At 38.7% G+C, this 22,085-nt stretch overlaps 1 protein-coding gene across 6 annotated transcripts in view; it reads right to left on the minus strand.

Annotated features, from left to right (window-relative positions):
- Window positions 1-3,368: 3,368 nt before the first annotated feature.
- LOC125155674 (membrane cofactor protein-like) overlaps window positions 3,369-22,085 on the minus strand; it is a 32,984-nt gene continuing 14,267 nt past the window's right edge. For 4 of the 6 annotated variants that reach the window (XM_047841174.1, XM_047841171.1, XM_047841176.1 and 1 more), the window contains exons 6-10: window positions 13,806-13,988; window positions 11,221-11,268; window positions 5,316-5,366; window positions 4,769-4,804; window positions 3,369-4,270 (exon numbers count right to left, since the gene is read on the minus strand). In XM_047841174.1, the coding sequence (XP_047697130.1) occupies window positions 4,209-4,270; window positions 4,769-4,804; window positions 5,316-5,366; window positions 11,221-11,268; window positions 13,806-13,988 (380 nt within the window). In that variant the 3' untranslated portion in view covers window positions 3,369-4,208. The remainder of the gene's footprint in view (window positions 4,271-4,768; window positions 4,805-5,315; window positions 5,367-11,220; window positions 11,269-13,805; window positions 13,989-22,085) is intronic. The other 2 variants (XM_047841172.1, XM_047841177.1) reach the window with 2 other exon arrangements.

Genomic DNA, 22,085 nt, shown 5'->3' on the forward strand with positions numbered 1-22,085 from the left:
GAACAGGGGAGGGTCAGAGAGAGGGAGACACAGAATCTGAAACAGGCTCCAGGCTCTGAGCTGTCAGCACAGAGCCCGACGCGGGGCTCGAACTCACAGACCGCGAGATCGTGACCTGAGCCGAAGTCGGCCGCTTAACCGACTGAGCCACCCAGGTGCCCCCAAAATAACTTTCTTTACAAATGCAATGTAATTTATTTTGGACGATAGTTCCCTAGATATGGAGATTTAGTTTAAAAATTGTTTCCCCATCTAAATACTCCCAGGGGTATTGTACAGAGTTGCCTTATAAATACAAGTGTTATTTAAGGGAAAACAGGCCAGATGTTCATACCCAAATGCATACACCATTCAAAGCAGCATCAAAGGGTGGTGATTACACTCAAACCACATTGAAATGTCAGCCTTATGGCTTAATGGTTGCATCGTGAGAGTACAAGCACTGGAGAACAGCTTCTGTAGATCTTAAGACTTTAATTGTATCGAAAGATAAAGTGATGCCCTCATTCGTAGAAACCACTTGGTACATCTGCTCTGCCTCAGTGGTTGATCTATTCCAGTAAGTGGTATATTCACCTCTAACCTCTGTTTCACTAAAAGGCAAGATATACAGATAGCATAATTTAGTACAGGAATTAAATCCAGAGGCCTAGTAGGAAAATGGACAACTAAAAACATATATCTGTAGTAGCAAGAGACCCTGATCTAGGAAATAAATGATTCTTTTCAAAATAATTTCACATGTCGGGGTGCCTGGGTGGCTCAGTAGGTTAAGCGTCAGACTTCGGTTCAGGTTATGATCTCAAGATTCGTGAATTTGAACTCCACGTTAAGCTCTGTGCTGACAGCTCGGAGCCTGGAGTCTGCTTCAGATTCTGTGTCTCCCTTTCTCTCTGCCCCTTCTCTGCTCATGCTTTGTCTCTCCATCTCTCTCAAAGATAAACATAAAAAAAAGAACTGTCTCTTTATTTGTTACTGCACTGCTGACCAGCAGGGCCTGGTTATCAAGGGACGTGTGAGTTGCAGCCACAAAAGCTGTGGTGCCAGACGTGTATATGAGGTCCTTTCTCAGAGACACTGACAATCTGGGGCAGGATAGGCGAGTTCAAGGATGGTGCCTGCCCACCAGTCTCCCCAGTTTCTGGTGGGGGGGGATTGCCTTGGGCTCACCGACATGTGTTTAATTAGAAGCCCGTTCCTCAGGCCATAGCTATGCAGATAAGCTAAAAGGCGAGTCACAGAAAGACCGGGATGATTTCAGTTGGCCACCTCTGTGCTGTGTCCTGGGTAGGGCGGCCAGTTAACAACTGTTCCTCCATTTATTCCAGTCCTACGTGACCCGCCAACATAAGCCCTGAGGGCCACCAGACAGGTGCACAAGCTCCGTTTCGGGAGGTACTGGCGATGTGGAGCACGGCAGAGGGAGCGTGAAAGGTCGCTCCGGCCCTCCAAGGTCTGTGGAGAGGACTGCGGCCAGACTTGGGTCTAGGTAGAAGCCTGTCACCTCAGGCCTCAGCTACACAGATAAGCTAATAGGCCTCTTTCCCAGAAAGACGGGGTGCATTTCAGACTGCTGTGTCTGTGCTGTACCCTGGAGGGTTGGCCAAAGTAAAACCACATGAGCACTTTAAGAACTGTTTCTCGGTTGGCTGTAGCCTTGTGGACATAGGCCCCACTGGCTTTCAGAGCCAGATGTTTTGTGGACCCATCTCGGGGTGCAGGTCTTAAAAGCTGAGGTGCCAGACGTGGGGTTCAAACATTTGGCTTCCCAGGAAGAAGCTCAGAGTTGTGAGCTTCCATCTAACTGTGGGTTGCCACACTGGGGGAGGAGTTTATGGTGAGACACTATCTCCTACTCATTTTTGATGTGGGTTTGTTTGTTTGTCTTCTTTTTTTTTTTCAAGTAGGCTCCACACCCAATGTGGGGCTTGAACTCATGACCCTGAGACCAAGAGTCACATGCTCCACTGACTGAGCCAGCCAGGCACCTCTTGATGTGGTTTTGTATCCACCCAACGTAGATTTAGTTTTCAGATCTCCTTCAGAGAGAAACTGTTCTGAACGTGGCTATAGACGTCGTGTGTCGGACAGGAGGTGAGTTCAGGGGATCCTCTCACGTTGTCATCTTGAACCAGAGGCTCAGCTTACAAGACCCATTACTTGGTAGCTAAAGAGATTTCGATTAATACTTTGAAGGAACCAGCATTTTGATGCAGAGAATTTAAACAAAAAAGGAAAGTGAGGAGCAAAAAGCTATCTTGTCTTGCTTTCGCCACAAAACTTTTTGAGACTTGTAAGAATTTTCTACTGACAATATTTCCGACTCGCGCTATGTGTATGTGTAATTTAAAAAATGTATGCTACTGATTGACAAATCAAATATGCATATCAAGTGTCCTACAAATATAAGATTGAAGATTCAAGTGGAGGCATTGTGATTTAAAAAAGATAACCAAGGGGCGCCTGGGTGGCGCAGTCGGTTAAGCGTCCGACTTCAGCCAGGTCACACGATCTTGCGGTCCGTGAGTTCGAGCCCCGCGTCAGGCTCTGGGCTGATGGCTCAGAGCCTGGAGCCTGTTTCCGATTCTGTGTCTCCCTCTCTCTCTGCCCCTCCCCCGTTCATGCTCTGTCTCTCTCTGTCCCAAAAATAAATAAACGTTGAAAAAAAAATTAAAAAAAATAAAAATAAAAATAAAAAAGATAACCAATAACATAAAAGAGTTTGAGCTCGTTATGTGTAGAGAATGTATTTTTATTACATGCCCTAAACCAGATGACTAGTATAAAGGCAAAATATATCATAAAACCATGAATACCAAAAGTCTTAAAATTATTAGGTTTGCTGTGAAAGTCATTTCCAAGACTACAAGGAAAGAAAATTATTGAAAATCAATAAAAATCAAATTTCAAAGTACCTAATCTTAGTCTATGCTCCAGGATTTATTCTAAGTCTTTCACTAAATTGAAAAGTATTTCAGGGGCGCCTGGGTGGCTCAGTCGGTTAAGCGTCTGACTTCAGCTCAGGTCACGATCTCGCGGTCCGTGAGTTCGAACCCCGAGTCAGGCTCTGGGCTGATGGCTCAGAGCCTGGAGCCTGCTTCCGTTTCTGTGTCTCCCTCTCTCTCTGCCCCTCCCCCATTCATGCTCTGTCTCTCTCTGTCCCCAAAATAAATAAACATTAAAAAAAAGTTAAGGGGCACCTGGGTGGCGCAGTCGGTTGGGCGTCTGACTTCAGCCAGGTCACGATCTCCCGGTCCGGGAGTTTGAGCCCCGCGTCAGGCTCTGGGCTGATGGCTCAGAGCTTGGAGCCTGTTTCCGATTCTGTGTCTCCCTCTCTCTCTGCCCCTCCCCCGTTCATGCTCTGTCTCTCTCTGTCCCAAAAATAAATAAACGTTGAAAAAAAAAAATTAAAAAAAAATTAAAAAAAAAAAGAAAACTATTTCATTAAAATTTAAGTTTGATGTTTAAAAACCCTATTCTCCCTAGAAGATACGTACTTGTACACTTTTTTTTTCTATTATAAGTCCCTCCCCCACATTTTTCATTTTCATAGACGAAAACAAAAATAAGGGTAATGCGGTGCCTTGTAAATCTTACCCCTCAGTAATGTTAAGTTTAACCCCAACAGTTTTACTGCAACCTAGTAAATTGAGAGAACATAAGAGGGAAATCAAACACTGCTGCTTTTCACTCCCCGGTTTAACAAGTGTAAGTAACAGCTCTAAAGGAAAAGAAATCAAACTGGGTATTCGAAAGAGACACCTGCACAGCTTCTTACAATTCCCTAACTTACCCGGACAAATGGAAACTTTCACATAAAAACTGCACTGAATACAACTGTCCGAGTCTCCACAGTGAACTGTTCTAAGTTTCATCTTGGCCCCCCTGGTCCAATTTAGGAAATAGGGGGAAGCTGGGTGGGGAAGGCCCCGTAACGCTCCGTGATTTGCTACAGAACTTAAACCTCAAGTCCCACCCCGCAGAAACTTTTCGTGAAGTCCTAACAGACGAAGCAAGTCTGCGCAGGTTGCTCTGGCCGCCGGGACAGGAAAAGCAGCCTAAAATATTGTTAGTAAACAGATGCGACTGGCAGGGCACACTGATGCGGGCTCAGCTTAGGGAAAGATGGCATAGGCACAGGTGCAAATGCTGCACGCACGTAGGTGAGGAGTGAGAAGGACCGGAAGTTAGAAGAAATGTCCTTTAATTTACCCTTTCTTTCTTTGAAGACATCTGTACAGGCAGGTGCAAAGTACTGCAAGGCCGACAACTACAAGAAACCAGGAAACAAACGACATGTAACCGAGAGCTAATTGCCAGGATTCAAAATGTAGCAGCAGAAATAAGCAAGTGTTGGTTACATTTCAGTGGTCAGAAAATGCTACTTCATTTAAGCACATATAGATTCATATTCCATCTAGACTCTTCACTATCAGAAGTTCATGAACAGTCCACGGTAAGTCAGGGAAGAATCCTTGCTTAGTTTAGAAAAGTACCCAAAGCATATTTGGGACGCAGGGTCATGACTAATCATCCCGAAAACACATGGAGTATTTAGGTTTGTTACTAAGTGGACAAGTGGAATATAAAAGAATATACATTCACCAGCAAAACGGGTAGTATCATATACAAGGTCAGACTGTTCTAGACTGCTGTACTTCATTTCAAGCTATAAAAACCTCAGAAACTGAAAAGTCACTTAAAAAAATAATGCACTTCCTCGCAATACTATTTTGATTTAAGTGGCATTGAAGTTTGGGCTACTTACGGATAGTAAGAATAATCACAGCAATGATACCTGCATCTGGGAAAACATGAAAACAGTTTGAAGATAATTGAGCACACAAGGGTCCCAGAGAGTAGTCGCATTTAATCTTGCTCAGATCATACACTACATCTATCTATACACGACAGCAAAGAAAGAGTTCCTCAGTGTAGTTTTAGCATGACCGCTAGTGTGCCCAGATCATTCTGATCACAGAGCCCTTGGACTCTGAGCCCACATCCAGGGGCCATCTTGTGAAACTCTTAATTGGAATCGCTTTTCATTGTTTTGTGTTGTGGCTACTACACCAGGTTATTTAGTAAAGCTTATTGGGCACTTAGAATTCCCTAGATGGGAGGAAATTACCTACATGTGTCTACACATAAGTACCACTTATGTTTATCATGTTATCTGGACTACTAAAATCACTATCAATGTCAAATTTTGTGAAACTTGGTTCCTTCCTTAACTACAAATAATTGGAACATGATAGCTATTTCTATATAGTACTCCAAGGTTTCATAAGGAAGAGTAATAGCCAAAGTAATACCTAATTCCTCCAGTTCTTCAAATAATGCTGATTCATTGGGCTCAGGATAGCCTGGGGGGCAAAATGGAAAAAAAGAAGAAAGACTAAACCTTAAAGATCCATAAATTCACTGGTTTTTATTTTTTGCTTTTGTACGAAACTGCTAATAATTTCATTTTCCTTATATATTAATGTTTCTTAATAAAAATATCATAAGTTATAAATTTATATTTGATGTCACCAACAATCTTCTTCCTGTACATTGGTATTTCCTGTGACAAGATTCTGTAGTATGGCAAGAAAATTTTCACCACCGCATCCTCAAAATTAGCCCGAATTCAACATGAGTCTACTTAAAATTAAAAGATAGAGGAGGACTTTAAAACAATTTAGAAGTTGATCAGGAATAGAAAGACTCTTCAACATAATAAAAGCCATTTATGAAAAACCCAAAGCCAACATCATATTTAAGACTGCAAGTTTTCCTTTAAGATCAGGAACAGGACAGGGTGCTTATGTTTGTCACTTCTATTCAGCATAAATACTGCAAGTTCATATTAGAGCAATTAGGTAAAAAAAAATTAAAAGCATCCAAATTGGGAAGAAATAAGATGATCTCTGTTCACACATGACATGATATTTTACATAGAAAACTCTAAAGATCACACACACACACACACACACACACACACACACACACACACACCTAGTACAACCAATAAATGAATTCAGTAAAGTTGCAGGATACAAAATCAACATGCAAAAATCAATTGTGTTTTGGGGCACCTGGGTGACTCAGTCGGTTGAGCATCCAACTTCAGCTCAGGTCATGATCTCACACTCTGTGGGTTCGAGCCCTGCGTCGGGCTCTGTGCTGACAGCTCAGAGACTGGAACTGCTTCGGATTCTGTGTCTCCCCCTCTGTCTGCCCCTCCCCTGCTCATGCTCTGTCTCTCTCTGTCTCAAAAATAAATTAAAACATTAAAAAAAATAAAAGTTGATGGGGAGTGGGAGGGAGCGGTGGGCGGGTGATGGGTATTGAGGAGGGCACCTGTTGGGATGAGCACTGGGTGTTTTATGGAAACCAACTTGACAATAAATTTCATATTTAAAAAAATAATAATAAATAAAATAAATTAAAAAAATCAATTGTGTTTCTACACACTAACAGTAAGCAATGTAAAAAGGAAATTAAGAAAACAATTCCATTTACAATTGAATGAAAAGGAGCTACCCTATGACCTGGCAATTGCACTACTAGATATTTATTCAGAGGATATAAAATGCTGATTCAAAGGGGCACACGGACCCCGATGTTTATAGAAGCACTATTGACAATAACGAAATTATGGAAAGATGCCCACTGACTGATGAATAGATAAAGAAGATAAGGAATATATTTAAAATGGAATATTACTCAGTGATTTAAAACAATGACATCCTGCCCTTTGCAACAATGTGGATGGAACTAGAACGAATACATTCAATACGTGCGAAGCGAAATAAGTCAGTTGGAGAAAGACAAATATATTATTTCACTCATATGTGGAATTTAAGAAGCAAAACAGATGAACATAGGGGAAGAGAAGGAAAAGTAAGAAAAACAGAGAGGGAGGCAAACCATAAGAGACCCTTTTTAAAAAATGTTTGTTTATTTATTTTTCTAAAAATAATTTATTGTCAAGTTAGCTAACATACAGCGCATACAGTGTGCTCTTGGTTTGGGGAGTAGATTCTCATGATTTCTTGCTTACATACAGCACCCAGTGCTCATCTTAACAAGTGCCCTCTTTAATGTCCATTACCCATTTCCTCCTCCCTCCTGCCTCCCCCTCAACCCTCAGTTCGTTCTCTGTATGTAACAGTCTCTTATGGTTTGCCTCCCTGTCGCTTTGTAACTATTTTTTCCCCTTCCCTTCCCCCATGGTCTTCTGTGAAGTTTCTCAAGTTCCACGTATGAGTGAAAACATATGGTATCTGTATTTCTCTGACTGACTTATTTCACTTAGCATAATACCTTCCAGTTCCATCCATGTAGTTGCAAATGGCCAGATTTCATTCTTTCTCATTGCCAAGTAGTATTCCACTGTATCTATAAACCACATCTTTATCCATTCGTCAATTGATGGACACTCAACAATTTGGCTATTGTTGATAGTGCTGCTATAAGGGGACTCTTAAATACAGAGAACAAACTGAGGATTGCTGGAGGGGTGGTTGGTGGGAGGATGGGCGAAATGGGTGATGGGCACTAAGGAAGGCACTTGATGGGATGAGCACTAGGTGTTATACGTAAGTGATGAATCACGAAATTCTATTCCTGAAACCATAATTACACTATAGTTAACTAACTTGGATTTAAATAAAATTCTAAAAAAATAATAAAAGACTTTGGAATAAACTTCACAAAGGAGGTAAAAGATTTGTACACGGAAAACTATAAAACACCGCAGTAAGAAATTTAAAAAGACCTAAGTAACTGGAAAGAAATCCTGTGTTCATGGATTGGAGGACCTAATAAAGTTAAGATGCCAATGTGATATGAAGCAACCTACAGATGAAGTGCAACCCACCAAAAACCTAATGATGCTCTTTGCAGAAATAGAAAAATCCATTTGAAAATTCATATGGAATCTCAAGGGACAAGGAATAGTTAAAGCAATCATGAAAAGAGAGAGCAAAGTTGGAAGGACTTCTACTTCCTGATTTCAAAACTTACTACAAGTACAATAATCAAAACAGAATGGCACTGGCATAAAGCAGGGCACCTGGGTGGCTCAGTCAGGTAAGCGTCTGACCCTTGATTTTAGCTCATGTCATGATCTCATGGTTTGTGAGTTCAAGCTCCATGTCAGACTCTGAGCTGATGTCATGAAGCCTGCTTGGGATTTTCTCTCTCCCTTTGTCTCTGCCCTTCCCCTGCTCTCTCTCTTTCAAAAGTAAATAAACATTAAAAAAACAAAAGACAGACAGACAGACCAATGGAATAGAAGAGAGGCCACAAAATAAACCTTTGCATATATAGTCAAATAATTCTCTACGAGGGTGCTATCAAAATTCAATAGGGAAAGAGCCAACTTCTCACAAATGGTTTTGAAAACTGGATATCCACATACACAAAAGGATGAATTTTAACACTTGCCATACACCAAACACAAAAGTTAATTCAAAATCGATCAAAGACCATAAATATCTAAAACCATAAAACTCTTAGAAGAAAATAAGAGTTCAGGCTTCATGATGTTGGATCTGGTAACGTTTTATTGAATGTGACACCAAAAGCATAGGCAACAAAAGGAAAAACCAAACAAATTAGACTACATTAAAACTAAAAACTTTTGTGCATCAAAGGACACTAACAATAGAGTGAAAAAACAACCCACAGAACGGGGAAAAAAAACATTTGAAAATCATATATCTAATAAGGGATTGAGATCCAAAATATAAAATGAGCTCCTAAAACTCAAAAACAAGACAGAAAAACAACCCATCAAAAATGGACAAAGGACTTGAATAGACATTTCTCCAAAGAAGATATACAAATGGCCATTAAGCACACAAGAGGATGCTCAACACATTATTAATTGTTAAGGAAATGCAAGTAAAAACCACAATATACCTCATGTATATTACCTAACATATATTATGATGGTTATTACCAAAAAGCAGAAAATAATACGTGTTGATAGAGGTCAAGAAATTGAAACTTTTTCAAATTAAAACAACAACAACAAAAAAAAGAAATTTAAATTTTTTTTTGAGAGAGAGAGAGACAGCACAGGCAATAGAGGTAGAGAATCCCAAGCAGGCTCTATACCCAGTGTGGAGCCTGACACAGGGCTGATCTCATGATACTGAGATCATACCGTGAACCGAAACCAAGAGTTGGACCTAGGCACCCCACGAAATCGGAACTTTTGTTGCTGATGGGAATGTAAAATGGTATAGCCACTATGGAAGACAGTATGGTTGTTCCTCGAAAAAGTAAACACCGAATTGTCATATAACCAGCAATTCTCCTAGATATATAGCACCCCAAAATTGCAAACAGGGGCCCAAAATTAAAACTTTTCAATTGTTAAGTTCACAATTGAAAGTAGGACTCAAACACTTGAAAGCCAATATTCAGAGATACATTATTCAGAGTAGCCAAAATGTGGAAAAAACCCAAGCAAGTGTCTTTTCAACAGATGAATGAACAAACAAAATGTACAAAACAATGGAATATTATTCAGCCATAGAAAGGAATTAAGTTCTGATACATGCTGCAAGGTGGATGAACCTTGAAAACATTATGCTACATGAAATAAGGCAGAAATGATTCCACTTCTATGAAGTAGCTCGACTAGTTAAATTTATAAAGACAGAAAACAGAATGGTTACCAGGGATGGGGTGGGGGGGGGGTGGGGGCGGATTGAGTTATTGTTTAATGTGTATAAGGTTTCAATTTGAGATGATGAAAAAGTTTGGGGGATAGTGCTGGTTACAAACAATGTGGATGCACTTTATGCCACTGAAATGCACATTGAAAATGGTTAAAACAGTAATAAAATATAATACAAGTTTATCTAGAAAAACTAATATGCAGAATAGTCTAAATGTTGCTGAAAAGGAAGTGTTCTGCCAGATATTAAAACAAATTATAGTGGGGCACCTGGATGGCTCAGCTCAGGTCACGACATCATGGTTCGCAGGTTCAAGCCCCACGTCGGGCTCCGTGCGGTCAGTGAGGAGCCTGCTTGGGATTCTCTCTCTCTCCCTCTCTCTCTGCCCCTCCTCTGCTCTGCTCTCACTCTCTCCCTCTCAAAATAAATAAACTTAAATAAAAATTTTTAAAAACCCCAAATATTTCACAGTATTATAGTGGGGGAAAATGACTCAGAATGGCCAGAGTTCAAGGAAACATAAAGATGACTGGAAAACAGTTGGAGAGAGGACAACTTCTTCAACAGATGTTGCTATTTCACCATTACAAGGGGGTGGGTAGAGTGGAGAGGAGACCTATCTCACTCCATTTGTCAGAACGAATTTCAGATGCACCAATGATTTAAATGCAAAGAATATAATCAGAACACAGGGTTGAAATGTTTATAAAGTTTTAGCATGGGAAAAGCCTAAAGCTTTTATAAGACAGGCAAAACACACACAGCCATTAGGGAGAAGATCGATACATCCATCAGTCCATCTACTTATTGATGCAAAATTTCTATACATGTAAAAGACCACTAACAGAATAGTTAAATAAATAAATACTGTATACATTTCAAAGTCATCATCAGAAAGAATGGCAATAAATCTAAATACAACCCCAATATAAGACATTCAATGGGAAAAGGGCAAGTTTCAAAAAATTACATACAAGATGATGTCAATTTTGTTCAAGATAAAAGAAAAAATGCCCAACTATATGTATAACTACACATCTAAGGATGTTGACGGACAGAAATAAAGAGAAACCCTAAACTATTAACAGTTATTAACTCAAGTAAAAGACTAGAGAAAAAGAAGGGTAATTCTTTACTCTGTATACTTTCACAATGTTTGAAAATTTATAAAAATATATCATCCATTTACCACTCATGTAACAAAATGTTACAAAAAGCCATCTGTAACCAATAGTACACCATAAAAATCTTGAAAGGAAACTGACCAGCGAAAACAAGGCCCCAAAGCCCCTGAAAAAATGTTCACTTCGTATTAAAAGTGTTTTAACTTACAACGAACTCTCACAAATCAACAAGAAAAATATTCTAGAAATCTAATTTTTAAAAAATGAGCAAAGGGCCTGGATAAATCAAAGTGGGGCAAAAAAATTCAAATTCTTTGATGATAATTAAAGAAATGCAAATTAGAACAAGACACAACGTGCCACTCATCACCTTATCAAGTTGTTAACTATATAAGCAGGAGAAAGAATTACTGAACCTGGATACTTTGAAACCGGAGGTTTGGTTGGATGAGTAGGCTTGAAACCTGGAAAAGTAAATTGGATACAATTCACTAGCCTTATCAACACAAAATTATGGATTTAATTTTGAATTATTTTCAAAAAAGACTCATTATTTCTCAAAATGAAAAATACAAATACTTTCCAAAGTTTGCAATTCTACTGCTGGGAATGTAGTCTAATGTATATTTGCACAAGTTCATAAGCGTGTATGACTAAGAATGTTCCCTACAACTTTGTATTTTATATGGAAATCCTAGAAGATGACTAATAATAAATCATAAAAATAATATGTTCAGAGTAAACACACATATCTTTAAAAAAAAAAAACCATCCAAGTCGTATCATACTACATAAGAAGGTGTACCTTTTTCTCTTCTGCCTTGTATTTCTTGGACTTAAAAAATATTTGCACATTTAGTATGCTTTAACACCATTATCTGTTGCTGGTCCTTTTGATACAGTCTTTCTCTGACTGATGAAAAAAAAATGATTGACAATCCCATGGAGAGTTTTGATTTTGATTTTTTAAAAAGGATCCCTGTAGTTTGTCCTCTTTGTAAGCTTCTTCTTACAATTTTTCTTCTAAAAACTAAACTGTATCAGTGTTTTATAAGTCCTTTATGAAATGCTTATGGTTCAACTCTTTCAAAAGAGCATATCAACAAACATAGGATACACCACAGTGCATATACTCACTAGGATCATGTAAGTAAATACGGATGGTTCCTGCAGTATAAATTTCATATGCAATCTTAATAAATCAGTCCACCAAAAAAAACCATTTTCTTTCCCCCCAAACCTCATAGCCCTCAACTAAAGCACACAAAGAGGGTATCAGGTACTAGGTTTACAGGAATTATTTAAAAAATATATTCTAATTACCGTATTAACATGCATAATTCCACAAATCCTTTAAAATACTATGGCCATAAGAAATATACAAACAAATGAAAAGCTATTAATCATGATCTGTTTGAGTTCAACACTTTCAAAAAACAAGAAGCTAAAGTCCACAGAAATGAGGTTACTTGAGTAAGCTGAGCCAAACTAGGACCTTAGTGAGGTCTCCCAGGATAATGTTCTTCCCACTATTCCTGTTGTCTCTTGCTTCTGATGGAAAGAGAGGCCAAAGATAGGAGCACTGAAATCAGGAAGATATTTCCTTCCAACATAGTAAAAATAATCTTTCAAGTCTTGAACAAAGTAGCTGACCTATAGGAAATCCTTCATTTCATTTCATTTCAATGAATAAGGATTTTTCCTGCCTTTCAGTTGCTATGAAGTTTAGGTGCAGTTGCCAAATAAAAATGCCCAGTAAAGGGAAAAAGAAAAATTGTATGAAGTTGGAAGGGGTGGGGTGGGGGAGGACATACAGGTCTTATTTGGAGACAGCAGGTATTTCCCAGTTTAAATTGTGCTACATAAAAAACAACAAACTAAACTGGTTGTAGTCCAGCAAGTGAAACATAGTCCTAGACCAGGAAGATACCCTGGGAGCAAACTGATCACTTAAAAAAAAAAAAAAAAGAAAGAAAGAAACAGCAAAGTCGACCCAGAAAACACACGTTAAAAAACAGAAGCCCTAATCCTTCCTCTTCACTGATACTAATTCGAGTGATGCTATAAGTTATATGTTAAGTGTTAAATGCATCCCACTTAAATGGTATGTAACCTTCCCAAGTTTACATACCTGTTTATATCTGTGGACTCTGCCAAATAATTTTAGAAAAACTAAATAGAACTAAAATGGCTGTAAATACGTCCTTCACCCTTTCACTACTCAAAATGTGAATGACTATAAATCACATAAATGTAAAGGATTGTTGTAAAATATAAGCAGGAAAGTACAAATCGGAATGACTCAAAATTAGAGGTTTTATTTTGGGAGAAATCTGTACCGAAAAACGAAATAATGTAGAATCAACGACTTCAGAATTATTGGCTTCATTTCATTTATATAAATGAATATTATTCTTTTATTCTTGACTTATAAGTGTAAATAAATGTACGTAAAATTCTTTTAGTCTTGACTTACAAATGTAAAAAATTCTCATGCTTCAGTCTACTCTAAAAGTGGTTGCTAGGGGCGCCTGGGTGGCTCAGTCGGTTGAGCGTCCGGCTTCGGCTCAGGTCATGATCTCACGGTTTGTGAGTTGGAGCCCTGATCGGGCTCTGTGCTGACAGCTCAGAGCCTGGAGCCTGTTTCGGATTCCCTCTCTCTCTGCTCCTACCCTGCTCACATTCTGTCTCTCTCTCTCTCTCTCTCTCAAAAATAAACATTAAAAAATTTAAAAAATAAATAAATAAAAAATAAAAGTGGTTGCTATACATTTTTACACATAAAAATACTAAATGAGAAATTTGTATGTGATGTAGATAACGTGGAAAGACCCTATGAAAACGTACAAAATCACAACATAGGAATGATGTCATATCTCCATCATGTAAATAAATACAAGATGGAACAAAATACTAAATTTTTTTAAATTATTTGTTTTCACTGATATTTCATGTCAAAAAAATTAAAACTAAAAAGATGGGAAAAAAAACACATTTGTACCTTTAATACATGTCGGCATCTCAGGTTCCCAAGTATTTCTCCCACCACAGAACACTGGGTTGCTGCCATTAAGATAGAAACCTGGGAGGCATTCAAATAGAACCACTGCTTGGTAGGAATAGGTTTCTCTGACTCCTGATACCAGTCTTCCATTCACAAGTACTGGATGTTCACATCTGACCACTGAAAAGTACAGAAACTCTGGAATTAATGGAAAGCTGCTTTAACATAGGATTAGGAAAAATAGCGCCAAGTAGTAATTTCCAGCGGGAAGAAACATACAAGAAATGAAAGGCAAGGTGTTAAAAGAAAAAAAAAATACCCAAGAAACCTTTATACATATGCACATTTTAATTCCAATGAAATGGATTTAGAGAAATCTAATAACTTTTTTCCATCTAGAAAGACTGTCATTAGACTTTATTGACTTTCCTACATTTTTTTCCATTACTGACAATTTTTTTTTACATTTATTTATTTTTTGAGAGACATAGAGAGACAGAGCACAAGTTGGGGAGGGGCAGAGAGAGAAGGAGACACAGAATCCAAAGCAGGCTCCAGGCTGCGAGCCATCAGCACAGAGCCCGATGTGGGGCTCGACCTCATGAACTGTGAGATCATGACCTGAGCTGAAGTCGGACGCTCAAACGACTAAGCCACCCAGGTGTCCCTCCATTACTGACAATTTTTGAGAAAGGTCTGACCACCACATACAAATTCGAGGCAAGTTTTGATCTTCATCAATTCTAGGGATTTTTTTTAAAGGTCATGCTGACACTGGCTGCAGTACCCTGCTTTTCTAGAAAGGTAAGAAAGACTTTTCTGAGAAGGTAATACTTGAGTTCAGATTTAAAAGTTGAAAAGCAAGTAGCCATGCAAAGATATGCAAAAAGAAAGTGCTCAGGTAGCAACAACATACACAAATGGGATGTTCAAGAAACAGAAAGGCCAGTGGAGTTAGGGCAGTGTTTTCCAAACATCTTGGCCTGCAAGCCAGAGATCGAAAGGCACATTTTACATCGTAAACCAGTATATTAGCACACAGGCCTGAAATACAGGTCAGCCTCATACCAGCGTGCTCTGCTGTTTCCCATTCTACTCCACCTCTTGGGAAGTAAACTACTGCTCATGACCTGATAGATTCATTTCAGAATCTATTAATTAATCTTTTCGCCATTGTGTGAAACTACTGTTAACTGCACTAATGATTTTCTTTATGTTATGTTGGCTAGACACAATTTACATATAGCAAAGCTCGTCCTCTTAAGTGGACAGCTGTATGAGGTTTGACAGAGGCAAATAATTATGTAATTATAACAATAAAGACACAGAAAAGCTCCATTGCCCCCCAACATTTCCTCATGCCTCTTTGTAATCAACCCTTCCCACCCCCACAACCACCTTCACCAACCAGCCAAACACTGGTCTGTTGTCCATTCCTAAAGAGTCGCTTTTCCAGAATGTCATAAGGGGATCGCGGCCTCTGAGTATGAGTTATTTCACTCAGCATCATGCATTTGAGAGTCATTCCTATTGCTGCATGGGTTAGAGCTCACTCCTTTCGATTGCTGAGTATAATTGCATTGTACGGACGTACCATGGTGGTTTGCCATTCATCAGCTAAAGGGCTAGTGGGTTGTCTCCAGTGCGGGACAATTACGACTAAGGGAGCTGAGTATTCTCACACAGGTTTCTATGTGAACATGTTTTCATTTACTTGGATTGATGAGTTGTATAGTAAGTATATGTTTGACTTTATGAAAAATGTAAAAATATATTCCAAGTGGTCATATACCACTTTGTATTCTTTTTTTTTTTAATTTTTTTTCAACGTTTATTTATTTTTGGGACAGAGAGAGACAGAGCATGAACGGGGGAGGGGCAGAGAGAGAGGGAGACACAGAATCGGAAACAGGCTCCAAGCTCTGAGCCATCAGCCCAGAGCCTGACGCGGGGCTCGAACTCACGGACTGTGAGATCGTGACCTGGCTGAAGTCGGACGCTTAACCGACTGCCCCACCCAGGCGCCCCGCCACTTTGTATTCTTACTAGCAATGTGTGAAAATTCCAATTGTTTTACATCATTGCTGGTACATGGTATGTTAGTTTTTTGTATTCAATTTCAGTTCTTTTATTAGAGGTGTTGAGTGGTATCTCTTTGTGGTTTTAAATTACATTTCTGTTATATTGAGAAATTTTCATGTGCTTTTTGTCTTCCATATATCATGTTTGTTGAAATAGGTCTACTCAAATATTTTACCATTTTTTTTATAAAATTGGCTTGTTTTCTATGATTGAGCTTGGAGAATTCTTTATGTATCATAGGTAAAAGTTATTATTTGATATATGCTTTGCTAATATTTTTTTCCCAGTCTATTGCTAATTTTTTCCCCATTCCTTTAACAATTTTTTTGCAGACCAGAAGTCTCAAATTTGGAACATCCAAGTTTTTTTCTTTAAAGGATCACACACTTTATGGGTGGTATTTAAGAAATTTTTGGCTAGGTCACAAGTATTTTGTATGTTTTCTTGCAAAAATCTTAAGGTTTTAGGTTTTACATGTAATTCTATGATCCATTTTTTCCCAAAGTTTATTTATTTTTAATTTTTAAATTTAATTTTATTATTTTTTTTGTATTTTTTTTAACGTTTTATTTATTTTTGAGAGAGGGAGAGACAGAGCATGAACAGGGGAGGGTCAGAGAGAGGGAGACACAGAATCTGAAACAGGCTCCAGGCTCTGAGCTGTCAGCACAGAGCCCGACGCGGGGCTCAAACCCACGGACCACGAGATCATGACCTGAGCCGAAGTCGGCCGCTTAACCGACTGAGCCACCCAGGCGCCCCTAATTTTTTAATTTTAATTGCTCTTTTATTTTTTTAGCATGAGAATTACACATCACAGCTCAGCGTGTAGAATTCATTATTCAAGGAAATAGAAGTCATTTTTAGTTTTTTCCTTTTTTATATATTTTTAAATTTATTTATTTAAATTCAGGTTAGTTAACAAACAGTGCAGTATTGTGGTCAGAGGCAGAATGTAGTGATTCATCACACATAACACCCAGTGCTCATCCCCAAAAGTGCCCTCCTTAATGCCCATCATCCATTTAGTGCATCCCCCACCACCCTCCCCTCCAGCAACCCTCAGTTTGTTCTCCGTATTTAAGAGGCTCTTATGGTTTGCCTCCCTCTCTGTTTTAATCTTATTTTTCCTTCCCTTTCCCTATGTTCATCTGTTTTGTTTCTTAAATTCCACACGTGAATGCAATCATATGGCATTTGTCTTTCTCAGTCTAACTTATTTCACTTAGCATAAAGTTTCTAGGTCCATTCGTGTTGCAAGTGGCAAGTTCTCATCTCATCCTTTTTATAGCTGTGTAATATTCCTGTGTGTGTGTGCGCGCGCGCCACGCGTGCGCGCGCACGCGCATACATTACATCTTCTTTAGCCATTCATCTCTTGATGGATACTCAGGTTGCTTCTATAGCTTGACTATTCTAAATAATGCTGCAATAAACACAGGAGTGCATATATCTTTTCAAATTAGTGTTTTCATCTTGGATAAATATGCAGTAGTGGAATTATTGGATCTCTATGATTCATTTTGAATAAATGTTTGTCTATGGTTCTAACATCGATGAAGGTTCCCTTTTTTTGGCACCTGGATATCTGATTGTGTTGTACCGTTTGTTGAAAACATCATCATTTTCCACTGAACTGTTTGTATACCCGTACACCTGAAGAAAACCCACTGGACATATTGGCAGGTATCTAATTCTGGATGTAGTACTCTATTCCATTTCTCTATATGGCTATCCTTTTACCTATACCACATTGTTTTTTTTTTTAATTTTTTTTTTAACGTTTTTTATTTATTTTTGGGACAGAGAGAGACTGAGCATGAACGGGGGAGGGGCAGAGAGAGAGGGAGACACAGATTTGGAAACAGGCTCCAGGCTCTGAGCCATCAGCCCAGAGCCCGACGCGGGGCTCGAACTCACGGACCGCGAGATCGTGACCTGGCTGAAGTCGGATGCTTAACCGACTGCGCCACCCAGGCGCCCCACCTATACCACATTGTTTTGATTATATGCCTTAAGTGTGCTTTATATTAAGTCTTAACGTCCGGTAGAGCGAATCTTCTAATTTTTTTCAAAATTATTTTCACTATTCTAGATATTCTGTCTTTCCACATAAATTTCTGAATCAGTTTAATTTATACAAAAGGTTCTGCTGGGATCACCTGGGGAGCTCAGTCAGTTGGGTGTCCAGCTTCGACTCAGGTCATGGTCTCATGGCTTGTGGGTTTGAGCTCCGCAAAGGACTCTGTGCTGAGAGCTCAGAGCCTGGAGTCTGTTTTGGATTCTGTCTCTCTCTCTCTCTGCCCCTCCCTCACTCATGCTCTGTCTCTCAAGAACAAATAACCATTAAAAAAAGGTTCTGCTAGGATTTTTGTTGTGATTGTGCTGAGTTTAGATAAATTAGAGAGGCTTGACTATTACATTGAATCCTCCAAACCATACCTAGTGTATATCCCTTCATTGATTAAGGATTTCTTTAGTTTCCATTATTAGTGTTTAGTAGGTTTTAGCATTAATATCTTTCACATATATTGTTAGATTTATACTCAAGAATTTCATATTTTGGAACTACTGTAAATGCTTCTTAAAATTTCAATTTCTTTTTTTTTATGAATATAACTTATTGTCAAATTGGCTTACATACCACACCCAGTGCTCATCCCAGCAAGGACCCTCTCCTCAATGCCCATCAACCATTTTCCCCTTTCCCCCACCCCCCCCATCCACCTCAGTTTTTTCTCTGTATTTAAGAGTCTCTTGTGGTTTGCCTCCCTCCCTCTCTGTAACTATTTTTTTTCTCCCTTCCCTTCCCCCGCGGCCTTCTGCTAAGTTTCTCAATATCCAAATATGAGTGAAAACATATGATATCTGTCCTTCTCTGACTGACGTATTACACTTAGCATAATATCTTCCAGTTCCATCCACGTTGCTCAAATGGCATGATTTCATTCTTTCTCATTGCCAAGTAGCATTCCATTGTATATAAGAAACCACATCTTTTTAGTCTATTCTTCTGTTGGTGGGACAATAGGCTCTTTCCATAATTTGGCCATTGTTAAGAGCATTGCTATAAACATTGAGGTACACGTGCCCCTATGCATCAGCACTCCTGTATCCCTTGGGTAAATTCCCAGTAGTGCTATTGCTGGATCATTGGGTAGATCTTTTTTTAATTTTTTGAGGAACTTCCACACTGTTTTCCAGAGTGGCTGCACCAGTTTGCATTCCCACCAACAGTGCATGAGGATTCCCGTTTCTCCACATCCTTGCCAGCATCTGTAGTCTCCTGATTTGTTCATTTTAGCCACTCTGACCGGTGTGATGTGGTATCTCAATGTGGTTGTAATTTGTATTTCTCCAATGACAAGTGATGTTGAGCATCTTTTCATGTATCTCTTGGCCATCTGGATGTCTTCTTTGGAAAAGTGTCTATTCATGTCTTTCGCCCAATTCTTCACTGAATTATTTGTTTTTCGGGTGTGGAGTTTGGTGAGTTCTTTACAGATTTTGGATACTAGCCCTTTACCCGATAGGTCATTTGCAAATATCTTTTCCCATTCTGTTGTTTGCCTTTTAGTTTTGTTGATTAAGATTTCAATTTCTAATGGCTTATTCCTAGTATATAAACATATAACTGTCTTCCATATGCTGATCTTATATTTTGAAACCTTGTTAAAACTTCAGTCATTGGAATATTGTATACAACCAAGTCGTAAGTGATTAGAGACTATATTTCTTACTTTGCAATGTGTATGTCTAATTCTTTCTCTTGCCTTGTTATAGTAGCTAAGACCTCTTGTACAACGCTGGAGAGTAGTGGGAGTGGATTTCCTTCTCTTGTTCCTGCTTGGGGGGAAATTAGTCTTAACATTAAGTATAATGTTAGCTCTGAGATTTTTGTTGACGGCTTTTATCAGAATGAAGTAGTTACTTCCTTTCTATTCCCACTTTGTTGAGAAATTTTATCCTGAACAAGATGATGAATTCTGTGAAGTGCTTTTTTTTTAAATATCTATTAAAAGTTTCACTTTTTTTTTTATTTATAGTCTCCTCATCTAGTATATTGATTAATCTTTGAATCTGAGCGAATCTTGCATTTACGGGATAAATCTTACTTTGTTGTGATGTATTATTATTGTTATACATGGCAGGATTTGCTTTGTTACATTTTGTTGAGAAGTTTTGGTTCTATGGTCACTAAAGATGTTGTTTGTAATTTTCTTGCAATGTTTTTGTCCAGTTTTGGCATCAGGGTAATGCTGTCCTCATGAAATGAGTTGAGAAATATTCCTTTCTCTTATATGTCTTTAAATTTTTTCCATTATTGTTTTTATTTTTGAGAGAGAAAGCATGTAGAAGGAGCAGGGAGAGAAGGACAGAGAGGGACAGAGAAGGAGACAGAAGGAGAGAGAGAGAATCCAAGGCAGGCTCCTCACTGTCAGCACAGAGCCTGACATCGGGCTCAAACTCAGGAACCAAGAGATCATGACCCGAGCTGAAACCAAGAGTTGGATGCAACTGACTGAGCCACCCAGGTGTCCCTCTCCTCTTATATGTCTTGCAAAGCTTGCATGAAGGTACTATTATTTATTCCTGAAATGTTTGCTAGAATTCCCCAGGGAGGCCAGGTGGGCCTGCAGTTCTCACTGTGGGAAGTTTTTTGTTTGTTTTTAATGTTTACTTATTTTTGAGGTTGGGGGGGAGAGCAAAAGTGGGGAAGGGAGAGAGAGAGGAAGACACAGAATCAGAAGCAGGCTCCAGGCTGTGAGCTATCAGTACAGAGCCCGACCTGGGGCTCGAATTCACAAACCGCAAGATCATGACCCGAGACGAAGTCTCATGCTCAACTGACTGAGCCACCCAGGCGCCCCTTTAGGAAGGTTTTTAACTGTAAGTTCTATTTCTTTAATAGATATAAGACTATTCAGAGATGCCTAGCTGGCTTAGTGGGTATAGCATGTGACTCTTGATCTCAGGGTTGTGAGTTCAAACCTCATATTAGGCATAGAACTTACTTAAAAAAGCAAAGGAGGAGGAGGAAGAGGGGGAGGAGAAGGAGATAATTATTCAGCTTATGTACATCTTTGAATAAGTTTGGGTTGGTATTTTGTGTCTTTGAAGGAATTTGTCAATTTCATACATATGTTGTCAAATTTATAAACACAAATTTGTTTGCATAATTTTCCCCTATTATCCCTTAAACATCTATAGGATATTTGGGGTTTTTTTTTCATTTTTGATGTTAATAATAAGTATCTTCTTTTTTTTCTTTCAGTCTGGCTATAACTTTATCTACTTTATTGGTTTTCCCCCCCAAACCAGGCGCTGGTTTCAGTAATTTTCTCTTTTCAATTTCATTGATTTATTTCTAAAGATATTCTCTCTTTCTGTCTCCTTGTTTAGAGCTTAATTTGTTCTTTTTTAGAAGCACAGGTTATGGAGACTTTTTTTTTCTAACATTAACTATTTCATGTCATAAATTTTCCTCTAAGCAATGTTTTTGATATTTTGATATGCTGTATTTTCCTTTTTATCCAATTTATTCAATTCAAAACACTTTCTAAATTGCCTTATGAATTCTTCTTTGATTCATGGGTTGGTTAGCAGTATCTTGCATAATTTTCAAATATTTGAAGATTTCTAAGTTATTAAACTGTTTTGATTTCTACATTCATTCCACTGTAATCAGGTAATGTACTTGGAATCATATCAATTTTTTGAAATTTGTTAAAAATTATCTTGCTCAGTTTAGAGAATGCTCCATGTGCGCTCGAAAACAGTACATATTTTGCTATTATTCAGTGGTCCCTTTCTTCCAAGAGTCAAATCCTCTCCAGTGACCCCCTGCTTTTGATCGTTCTCCAGTGTCTTTTTTTTTTTTTTAATTTTTTTTTTCAACATTTATTTATTTTTGGGACAGAGAGAGACAGAGCATGAACGGGGGAGGGGCAGAGAGAGAGGGAGACACAGAATCGGAAACAGGCTCCAGGCTCTGAGCCATCAGCCCAGAGCCTGACGCGGGGCTCGAACTCACGGGCCGCGAGATCGTGACCTGGCTGAAGTCGGACGCTTAACCGACTGCGCCACCCAGGCGCCCCTCCAGTGTCTTAATCATTGTTTTTTATTTTATTTATTTTAATTTTTTTAATGTTTATTTATTTTTGAGACAGAGGGAGACAGAGCGTGAGTGGAGAC

This window comes from Prionailurus viverrinus, chromosome F1 (genome assembly GCF_022837055.1).
Source record: "Prionailurus viverrinus isolate Anna chromosome F1, UM_Priviv_1.0, whole genome shotgun sequence".
Taxonomy (NCBI): domain Eukaryota; kingdom Metazoa; phylum Chordata; class Mammalia; order Carnivora; family Felidae; genus Prionailurus; species Prionailurus viverrinus.